The sequence below is a fragment of the Gouania willdenowi genome, chromosome 11, assembly GCF_900634775.1.
Source record: "Gouania willdenowi chromosome 11, fGouWil2.1, whole genome shotgun sequence".
NCBI classification, from domain to species: domain Eukaryota; kingdom Metazoa; phylum Chordata; class Actinopteri; order Blenniiformes; family Gobiesocidae; genus Gouania; species Gouania willdenowi.
In genome coordinates, this window is record NC_041054.1 from 13,209,312 (window position 1) to 13,221,125 (window position 11,814).

An 11,814-nucleotide genomic window follows, 5' to 3' on the forward strand; every position below is an offset into this window, starting at 1 on the left:
TTTTCCTCCTCTTTGATTCTGTATTACACTGTATATCAGACATGGGCAACTGGCGGCACAGGGGCCACATGTGACCCTTGGTCTATATTTCTGTGGCCTCAAAAGTAAATGTACAAAATAACTCCAAAAATACATAAAATGACTACAAGAACATACAAATTGATAGAAAATTACATGCAGAACAACAAAAATACACGAAATGCCAACAATTTTTCTGCGTCCCCAAAGTAAATATACAAAATGTCTCCAAAAACACACAAAATTACAGAAATAGTCACAAAAATACACAAAAAAACAACAAAAATCTCCAAAAACACATAACACAATTACAAATAAATAAGTCAAAAATATTAAAAAAAAATATGCAGAAAAAAAATATGCAAAATGACTCCAAAAACAGCCGACACGACAAGAACACACAAAACCCTTAGTTCTTTCCTGTATAAATGCTCAGATTGGTCATTATTCTGAATGCTTCCGTTTCCCAATGATGTGTATTTACCGTTCTACCACTGTGTCGAGTGAAATCTCAGTTTACTGCTCACCAGAGACTAACCTATTAGGCCTGAAATGTCTTATTTGCTGTTATCTGTTAATGGCTGGATGAGGCTCGAGGGAGTATGTTTAAGATTGTACATCTTGACCCAGTAATTTTGTCTCTTCAGTTCCTGATTTCCGGGTGAGGCCGACTTCAGCCAGTGTGACTTACACCACAGAGGAGCCTCTTCTCCTCTCCACCACACAGGCCACCAGCCCCGCTCCCTCTGCCTCACCTGCTGCTGAGCCCAGCCTCAGCCCAGAAGACCCCATCGCCACCCCGCTGCCCACTGAAGCTGATGGAGAGAGTGGTGCATTCTGGGAAAGAGACAAGGAGATTGAGAAAGAGAGGGAACGAGAGAGAGAACTGGAGAAGGAAAGGGAACAGGAGAGGCAGCGTGAACTGGAAAGAGAGAATGAGAGACAGATGGAGAGAGAGAGGGAAAGAGAGAGGGAGAAGGAGCGGGTCCGAGAGTTAGAGAGGGACCGGGAGAGGGAGCGCGAGCGGGAACGCGAGAGGGAACGTGAGAAGGAAAGGGAGAGGCAGAGAGAACGGGAGCTCGAAAGAGAGAGAGAACTGGAACGTATCCGAGCTGCCGCCGCTGCCAAGACCACAGCTGCCCCTCAACCGCCTTCGTCTGTTCCTGTGGTCACCACCGACACAGCAACTGTGGACGGTACAGTACCCTACACCAGTTCTGATGACCTGAGCACCACAGAAGAAGAAGAGGACGTCTACTTCTCACCCGAGCCCACTTCAGTTTACCCCGGCTTCGGCATGGAAATAACCACCGAAGAAGATGCATCCACCACAGCTGAGCCCATCCCGTCCTCAACACCTGCACCTACCACCACCATGGCAAGGCCAACAACAAAGACCAGGAACAGGTTCCCCTTCAGACCCAGGGTTCCCATGACTACAGCCACTCAGGCAGTACCAACAGAGAGAACAACACGCCCACAGCCGCCTACAACAACACAGGTAGGAACCAGTGACATGTTGTGCATGGCATATTCTGTGCTTCAACTTCCATAATTACCACTACACCAACAACACTCAACTTCACATACAGTACTATTTACAATAAACATATGTTTAGTAACTTTAAGACCATATCAGCTGAAACAGAAGTGATGAGCGTTAAAACCTTGGGCACTGTAACAACAATACAAGCTTGTGTTCTAGTCTTATTAAAACCATCTGAAAACAGATGAAGAGAGCCATTAATAAAATAATAAATATTAGAGAACAAACAATTGTTTTATCCAAGATTATTGTAACTCTTCCCTTTTTGTAGTTTAGTAAGCACTACATTTATATTTAAATATCAAATCCCATAATCAAACTATACATGGTCAGACGTACATCAGGAGAACTTTGGACTACAACTATGAGAATGATCACAGTTTCACATCAGGGCCCTTCTTATGGTTCCTAAGCCATGTTTGGTCACTTGTTATTCAGTTGGCAAACTCTTGAACATTCTGCTCAAGAATGTCTGGCAGGCAAAGCCTGTTCAGTCCTTTAAGCCCCTCTCCTTATACAGATCTTTATTGTTTTACCCTTTCTGACAGATATTTTAATGACTTTTTATGCTTTAGTGGAATTGTACTGGTTTTATTCATAATGGTTTTCATCCCATTTGTGGTTTGTTCCGAAAGCCCTTTGTAACTGTCCCTCCTCATTCACACTGAAGACATCAATGTGGATCAATGTTTAGAGGTTTTCCAGCAATGCCAGTGGGTTCAGACTCTGTTAGTGCCATTAAGAGAGTTGAGGTCTGCCATCAGTTTGTCCTCTCTTAAACTCTGACAATTAAACAGATGAGAACTCTTTATCAGACTGCAGTGTTTTTCCTTATTTGCAGTTGCTCTGAATTAAAGTGTAGCACAGTTTGAATTGCCTGGTTTTCCACTCTAATACAAATGATGCCAGTTTTTAAGAAGTGTTTATAAATGCTGGACCATCTGCAACGTTCCGCCAACCAGGACATACAGTAGCTCATTGTTTGAGAAGCGGACATGTGCCATGGAAAGTTCTGTGTGTGGGTTGGGATAAGTTACAGCGCGGTGGTTCTGTGGAAGAAATGCAAATGTATCAAATGTAGAGTTCCTGTCTTAAGCTTTTTTCCCCTTTTTCCCAGGAGGCTAATAACGAAGTGGGTGCAGTGGGGCCGAGTGGGGATTTCGAGATCCGGGATGATCGGCGTAATGGCCTCGGCCGTGGTGTCATGCCCGTAGAACCGGATCTGCTCGGTAACTCAGTGGACGGAGGAAGCTCAGCCGCCCAGCTGCCACAGAAGAACATCCTGGAGAGAAAAGAGGTCTTGATAGGTAAGATCATTGGTTACTTATTTGAAAAATGTATATATGGGTTTTTAATCTGTTTGATAATGTTTCTCTGTCACTCCTTATACAGTATATCAGCCGCGTAGAAATTTCCCTGAAAGCATTTCCCCGTTGCCTCCTGGAGTCTTTCCCTGCGGCTGAGATAAACTGGCATTACCTTGTATTCACGCTTAGAGCCAATTGATCACCATGAGTGAATGTGCTACTTAGCCCCATTTGACGCGATGAGAACAAGCGATCCTTCTTTTAGGTTTGCCCAAAGCCAACCTCCTCACCTCTCATTCTTATCTCCTTCTGCCCTACATCGACGTCCCTCTGGGTCAATCACATTTCCTTTCAAGTGCCTCCTTGTTCTCATTGCAAAGAGCTGTTGTAGAAAGTTAAGGAGCAGACAAACTTCTCTGGACCTGACTGGCTCTCTGTCTCTCCTTCAGCTGTTCTAATTGGTGGACTGCTGGCGATGGTTTTCGCTGATTTCCTGGTCATCGGTAAAGAGCAGGAGGCAACTGATTTTAGAGTAGACTGTGTGATAGAAAAGAAAGTGTGTCATTACATGTCTGACCCAAACATCCAATCACCTAGTTTCGTTAGCCCAAAACACACAATAATGACCAATAATGTTTCCAAATTTCACCTCCATCCATCCCATAGAAGTTTATTTAATCAACACTGTATCAAAGAGGTGAACTCGCATACGGAACACCATATGGTACATGTTAAATGATAATTAAAATCTGAGGTTTAATGGAAACAGTTCCACTGTCAAGCATTTCACGATTGTTGTACATTGTGCACCTCATGTTAGAGAGTTTCCTTTAACCTTTTACAGTTTAGTTTGGATACATTTTAAGATAAAAACAAGCTTCAGTTTTAATTGCAGGAGATGCACCACGTTCCATGTAAACCACAACAGTAAATTATATTTAATGAAATAGCAATGCAGAGGCAAGACCAACAGAAGATTAACAGAAACAAGCAGAAGCTAGAAAAAATACATGTCCTTTAGCATATTTTAAAGTGCAGACATTGAAACTAAACCAACAGTAACAATAATAGTTAAATTGTCCTATGAATCCAGGTAGTCCAGTTATAAGAAGAAACTACCCATTTTAAAATATTTAAAGACAACACTGGCCCAAGTTTAACTAAAACAATGATTTTCAGTGATTTTTGTTTCAGTTTAAACAGCCAGCAACGATTTAATAAGCAAATATATAAACGGTGTGAACACCTCTCGCCCAAAAAATGCTAATATTTCTTGAAGTATCAGTTACACAAACACCGGTTTGTTTTCTCTATTGACATTCACAGCAATTACCAGAGCAAGGCAATGCTTTATTATTTGAATACGAGATGTGAGAGGAAAAAAGGAACAAAATGCATTGGCTGCAGATTAGCAACACCAGCCTCGTTCAATTGAACTGCAAGCTGCTCTGTAGGGCTGCTGTTTAGTTTGAAACTGTTGGCAGTGCACAATATATGTTGCCACGTTAAACTTGTCAGTTTTCAGTGACACTGTGGTAGATCTGCTTTGCTTTCAGAGCAGATGTGATTTTAAATCAGCAAGAGTTGTGATGTAGCATTCTGCAGTATCTGCCAGTAGTCCTAGTAGTAGCATCTCTGTGGTGTTTTTTTGTTAGGGTTTTCTTCGGGGTGGGGGATTGTTTGGAGAGCCTTTTTCACTGCCGACTAAACATTTCCATGTTATGCCTCTGTCCTGCTCCAGCTGTGATAGTGGGAGGCGTTGTGGGAGCCCTTTTCGCCGCCTTCCTGGTGATGCTGTTGGTGTACAGAATGAAGAAGAAGGACGAGGGCAGCTACACACTGGAGGAACCCAAACAGGCCACCGTCACCTACCAGAAACCAGACAAGCAGGAGGAGTTTTATGCATAACATTCACCAGAGAGACAACGCCGCATACCAAGGATGAGCGGAAACGCAAGAGAGAGAGAGAGGAGTACTCTAAGCCCCGCCCCTTCTACCCTTTTCCTCTTCTTCTTTGTTGCTTTGCCCTCATCTGCTTGTCTCTCCTCGCCCCTCTTGTCTCCAAAACACTTTAGAGCGCCATTCTCTCTTTGTGGACTAAGAACTTCCTTTTCAAAGAAAACAGAAAGACAAAAAAACATAAAAATCTAAATATATTCAGAAAAAAAAATACCACATCCACACAAGATGTTTTTAAAGTAAATGTTGTTATTCATATTATACAGATTATCCTGTTCTGTACTGATATAAATATTTTGTAAGAAAAGAAGAAAAAAAAGAAAGCCAAACAAAACACACACTGAAATGTGTTTTCTAGCACATGAAATGCTCCTCATCTGTTTGTAAGGAGCAAAGGAAAAGTCAGGAGGAGAGGAGAGGGGCGTAGCGAGCTGAGGACACGCAAAAACAGGGGAGCAGCCGAGAGCTCGACTCTCACAAACAAACAAAACGGGATTAAAACACGAGCAAAACAAGTGTTTTAATTGTGCTGTGTCTGGTTGGCCGCGCAGAGCCCAAGGTCAAAGGTGAGAGGAGAGGAAAGGTCTCATCGGTGCCTTCCGTCCCCCCCGTCCCCCCGGTGCTCAGAGACATTCAGTCGCACATACATGAAAACCAATATTACAGTAACATGCACAAACACACACGCATGCACGCCTGCGTCGGCTCTCAAAGGTGGCTCTGACCTCTCTGTGCTCGGCCAACCAGAAGACAGCATTCAACCTTGGGCGTGTTTCACCATGTACATGAGTCGCCATGGAAACGATGCTGGTCACAGAGTGTTCGTCTGCTCCTCTGAGCTGTACAAAGACTAGTATGAATAGTAATAATAACCAATAATATATCATTTCTTTGGGCTGGATGGCGACGAAGATGATAAACCACAATAATAATAATAATTCTGAAATGAGGAGGATGTGTATTTAGCAGTTTAAAAAGTTTATATGTAAATATCTGCGTATCCTTTCTGGTGTCACTAACCATCTGCATGATCATGAAGAGTTATCCATTACATCTGTCATCACTGTTGACGAGCTGTGCTCTTTGTCACATATATGCACACACACACACACACACACACATGCACACACTCAAAGTTACATCCAAACGCCACACAGACTTTATATACACTGTAAATCGTATCATTCAGACATATCAGACCCATTGTCATCTTTATGATCATGATCACTAGTGATCAAAGCGAGATCAGGTGGTTTCAGTATGTTAAGTAGTTATCTGTTACTCAGTTGTTGGTTGGTTTAAAGTTTTCTCTGTTTGTGTAAAAGCACAACGACACATCCAGTCGTTATTCCATCTGATATTCCTCTCCCCCCACATACATCTTTTGCATGCCACACTTTCTTTTTCCTCCTTCACTGGCTCTCTGTTCAGGTTGGGAGGTGCCTTGGAGAAGTGTGAGTGGCTTTAATGGGAGACTAAGTAGCCCTATAGGCAGAAAGTCACACCCACAGGCTCTGATTCTTTCAGGGTTATGACATGGTTATTTTTTTTTTTAGTTGTTAGGGTTTTTTTTTTTCTTTTCTTTTTTTAAAGAGCCTTTATGAGGCCAACTTTGTGGGACCCTTTTCTAAGGGATGCGGAGGGAAAACGTGTTAAGACAGGAGGACTGTGCTTTTATCTAAGAGATTGTAACAATAACCACACCAGTGTGACTGGGCTAGTAGCTTCAATTATACTCAGTACTGTAGAGCAAAAATGCATGGGAGTCAAACCTATTTTTGTCTGGATGTGTGCTTTGGTCCGTGTGTGTGTGTGTGTGTGTGTGTCTGAAAGCGCTAGAAGACGTGAGTTAAAGCTGGAATGTACTGTGGTTGAGTGTGTGTTTACCTACTCCAGCATTTCACATGCTCTTCCACAGACAGGTAACGCACCTCTTCCACTGCTGTGTGTTATGCCACCTGCCTCCCTTCACAAGTGTGTGTGTGTGTGTGTGTGTGCATGAGTGTGCCACCTTGGTGTTTCACAGCAGACTCTTGTGTACGCTGACTATAGCCCGTTGACGTGTGCGTGCGTACCTTTGTACTTGCGTTTCTTAAGTTCACGGCTGAATGTGGGGCTGAACGTCCCTCACAATGGCCCCCACACACACTGACTGTGTCCCTCCACTGTCTGTCCTACTCGTCCACCTGTCTGTCTATCTGCCGCAGGACAGATGGACAGACAGCACGGCCACTTTCTCACAAGCGGGAATGATCCTAACACGTACTGTCAATGTGTAAACGTGTGTTTGTACTCATCTAAGCCTGCGTAGCCAAATAATGGTGTGTATGTGTGTGTGTGTGTGTGTGTCTGTAAGAGAGGGAGAGATTTTCTGTGACAGACAAATGAATTTGTATGTATGTGTGCGTTTTAGTGTGTGAGTGTATGTGTGAAGCCCACTGGAGGCTACACGACTCTGTTTGCTGTTCCCATTCCTGTTTTTATACATTTGCATTTTTTTAAAGGCTGAGTTTCTGTCATTGGCCGAGTGAGTGAGAGGAGGCGGATCCTCCACGCCACCCGCCTGTCACTAATCTGCCACTCTGTTCCAAATAAAAAAAATCTGATTGGGTGAATCTGTCCTTCTTTGTCTTTCTTTTAATATGAGAAATTGATACAGTGCTACACGTCACAGCTTTTGTTAAGCTTTGATCGTGATTGAAGTGTGCCACAATTAGGCCTGCTGACTCGGTGATAATGATCTTTGTTGATCCTGAACATATCATGACTGACAGGTTGTGATATTTAAACAAAGTGATAAAAGCTAGCCTACAGCACAAAAAGAGTCACTGAGGGTGCGTAACTTCATTCCTGTTGCCTTCAGGTTAGCTACAAAATGTGGGTAAAAAGAGCTTTATTTAAAGCTGGTGGGGATGATAACTAAAATGTACCTGTATTTAACACAAGAATTGTTCTCATCCACAACTGATGCCAGTGTTACCCTAAAAAAAAACTGCCAAAGTAACATTTCTGGTGTTTTCACAGATTGAAATTTCTGACCAAAAAAATGGCCAACGTTGATTTTGTAGCTTTCCCTGAATACGGCCAAAATGTAATACCTTGCAGAGTGACGTCATATGACGGGGAACACCATAAAGAAACTCCTTGTCTGGCAAAGAAACACAAGAAATGATGGTTGGACTAGAGTTGAAAGTTTCTTTAAGAAGTGTTTTTCAATTCTTCAAGAAACTTTCTCACTTCGGCATTGCCTTTGCATTCTTCCGCAGGACTCCCAAACCCACAATGCAATGCGTGAAACTTTTCTGAGTCACATGGCCATTTGTCAACAAACCCATTGTCTGTGATGGAGTAAAAAATGATCTTGAGAGCAGCAGTTTTAACCTTTGACATTTGAGTAAATTCTGCTGGTTTTTTGTGAATAAATACCTTTACATTATTGATCTATGAGGCCTCTACACTATATCCATATGTGTTTATAACTATGTTTAGTAATTAGTTATTGTCCCCTTTAATTTACTTTGTGTTTTCCTGGCTAAACTTCTGTAAAACATGTCACCTTTGATTGTACAGGAGTGAAATTTCACATCTTAATCTAGAAATCTGTATTTTGAAATTTCAGAGTTGATGTTTGGCAGCAGAGTGATTGTTTTGTGTGTGTTTTTGTTTGGGTTTGGCCTCATAGTTCCAGCTTCTGAAGACCAAGACATTTTGGATAAATTCATGTTCACAAAGTTATAAAGCAAGAGCTATAAAGACTTAAACGCCTGGGGTTCTGACTCCTGAAAACATCTGTTAGATGAATTAGAGCAGACACAACAAGCCAGGCCGTTATCGTACAACATCAGTGCTCGATCTGACTAATAGAGAGAGAGAACAAAAGACAAAACTACTTCTCGAAGTTAGAAAGAGTGGGCAAAATCCAAAGTAAGCACCACAGATTGGGAATAATGGGACATTATTAAAGTTCATGTGCATTCAAAGGCAAATGTGGAACACTTTTGGCACCATAGTGTTTATTAATCATATATCAAAAGACTATTTAGTCACTTAACTTAAACTAATGTACATCATGACTGCAGCAGAAAACCAACATTCTTCAAAACTCACGTCATGATAAACATGCACGTGTTTTACAAACAAACCATTGCAAGTGTCTTAACCCACACCATGTTAGCTTTGAAGAAACATTGCTACACAATATGTTTTAAAACAACACAAGACCAATAACAGTCAATGTTGTCCTTAGGTATGCTAATGTATTATTATCAAATGGAAATAATTACCATGATATGATCCTGGGGTCTTGCAAGATGAAGTTAATATAGTTTTGCTTGGAATGTAATGACTTTATTTACACAAGCTTCACATACTGGGCTGAAGATGCACTGTTGACTAAAATCATGTGAGTTACATTTCCAGAAATTTGGTCTAAAATTTGTAATGCTTCATTTTCAGAGCAATGAGAGGCACAAGTTTAATGAACACATTTTTCCTTTGAGCTTAAATTAAAAAATGCTGCTACAACTACTTTAATGAGGGTGATTTTATCTGGTTAGAGTAAAGATTCAGGATGATAACTTTGTTATTAGTTTTTTTTATTTTTTTTTATTACCCGGTTGTGCTATTAGGTGAATAAACCCTGATTAAACACATGATGTTCAAATGCTGAAAAAGTTTTCAAGTCCGCTTTCCCCTCACTGTAATCGATACTCACAGTCTTTGCAGAATGTGTGAACAAGAATGAAAGGCAGAGTTTTAGGATATTATGTGTCGTGGCTATAATCATTCATCCAGAAAACAGACAATCAACATTACAGGTTCTTTGAGTACACCAAGCACTGTGAATACAGTGAAAACGGATGTTACTGTGGCATCGTATCCACCAGGACGTTGTTGCTGGGAAAAAGCTTTACTTGAATAATTTAAATGTCCCTCTTCTGTGCTGTAAGCGCCGCAGAAGTAATTGCATTTGTACAGTTTCTGCAGAAAGAAAGGAGGAATAAAAGGATGAGATGTAAAGTCTAGACTATTTGCAGGCCTTAATGGTCAGTGAGGAACGTTGTTGGATATCGGACGTCAAAGCATCCTCTCACAGTGAAGGTGCCCGCAGACAGACGGTAAATACACATCCATAGCATGCGTTGAAAATGATCTGTGTGCATGCAGACACACTGTCTGTAATAACACAGCAACATTATTAACTTGGCCTACATACCATTTCTGACCCACTGACACTAAACACAGCTCCAGTGTGTGTGGTGTGATCTCATGAGGGATCACAGCCTCTTAACATTCTATTTACACTCCCTTAACTCTGGAACCTCAACAGATAGAGATGGTTTTGTTCTTGAGTCGTCACATGGTTGTAGTCTTTGAAATCACACTGTTTGATTGGTTCTCTGTTGGAATTTAAAGTACACACACACAAAAAAACAAAAAAAAACATGGCCACCTCCACTAACTTCATCATGTCACCAAGGTCACTTGATGTGGACAAAAGTCTGGGAAGCAGCAGGGCAGGGGGATCAGTGGATCCATAGAAATCCATCCAGCAACCTTGGCTTTGGTTTCTCTGCTGGTGTAGAAACAGGCTTCCTCAAACATTCTGAGATAGTGTTTTGAATAAGCATTCACTGTTTGGGAGGGGACTCAAAGATGGTACATTTCTGAATAGAAAGTAGGCTGCAGCAGGCTGTTATGCATGTGGTCCTGCTAGTGCCCCATCTGGTGGGGGAAAGAGAAACAACCAGAGTCAATGAGCATCATACACCAAAACAAACAAGTATATTTTGTTAATGCATAAAGACATGTAATCTGCTTCAAATGTTGATGCAGCAAAATGTAGAAATGATCAGCTCTGATTAAAATGATGAAAAAACAACATTAAATGTATATTTTCATATAAATAAGTTTTGTCGTTATTAGATGATACATCAATCAGTCCTTTCACTGTTTTTTTTTTTTTTTTTTTTGTATCCATCAAACTGCTTCATTTTCTCTTTACTTGAATTATATTTTTTTTTATCCAAAAGCTGCAGCCATCACCTGCATTTCAGTACATGCTGTGAAATATAACAATTTATGCAATATACAGTACAATGTACTTTATAATCAGGCTTGTACATGTTCATGGTTGGGGATTCAATTTGGCAGCAGCTTGCAATCATGTCTCACTGCACAATGGTCCAAGATTTGACTTTCAATGTAATATCAGCACTTTATTGTTTAGTAGGTTTCAGGCTGCTTTTCTGTTTTTTACTCCCAACTTTCTTAATGGTGTGAACTAAGCGTGTAACCTGCCTTGTGCCCGGAGTGATCTGGTTTAAGCTCCAGCACTCAAAATAGATGGATCAGTCCAAAAATACACTTTTGCAAACAAACAAACAAAAAAATGTGTTTTTTCTTAACCACTCAGCACATATATGTAGTTTAAAAAGGTCTGGAAATAGCTCATTGCTGGTTTGTATTCTTTATATTCAAATGCGTTATTTCACTTTGAATCGCTTCATATCTACAAAAGTTTTAGAGCAGATGTGGCTTCATTTGTAGCTTACCCCCTCTCGTATTTGTCGTGAGTGAATAATGGCTTTTTCAAAGGATGTGGGGTGTCGTGAATTAACAATAAATAAATAAATAAATCAAATCTATTAACACAACACCTTTATGATGGATATTATATTGATTTTATAGAGTACACACCTTCTTCCTTCAAGGCAACCAGATAAAAGAGCATATATCACAGCTCACTAAAATAACGAACACATCAAATCATGAGTTACTGTGTAATTATAAAGTTTGAATTAAAACTTATTATTCAACACTTTGGTGTCTGAGCTCAAGTTGTCAAAAAATGGGGGGGGGGGGGCGTTTTGTAATTATATATTAGTTTGTAAAATGCATGCTCTTAATATAAATGTTACTTTCAGATGGAGGGATACAATAAAAAGCTGTATTTGTCCAGTGTAAAAGTCCTGACACGTAGTT

The 11,814-nt window shown here is 40.8% G+C and overlaps 1 protein-coding gene across 1 annotated transcript in view; it reads left to right on the plus strand.

Annotated features, from left to right (window-relative positions):
* The window catches only part of sdc3 (syndecan 3), a 47,412-nt gene extending 42,275 nt beyond the window's left edge, over positions 1 to 5,137 (plus strand). The window contains exons 3-5 of the mRNA XM_028461445.1: positions 666 to 1,519; positions 2,682 to 2,871; positions 4,613 to 5,137. Coding sequence (XP_028317246.1) covers positions 666 to 1,519; positions 2,682 to 2,871; positions 4,613 to 4,779 — 1,211 coding nt within the window. The 3' untranslated portion in view covers positions 4,780 to 5,137. The remainder of the gene's footprint in view (positions 1 to 665; positions 1,520 to 2,681; positions 2,872 to 4,612) is intronic.
* Positions 5,138 to 11,814: the final 6,677 nt, after the last annotated feature.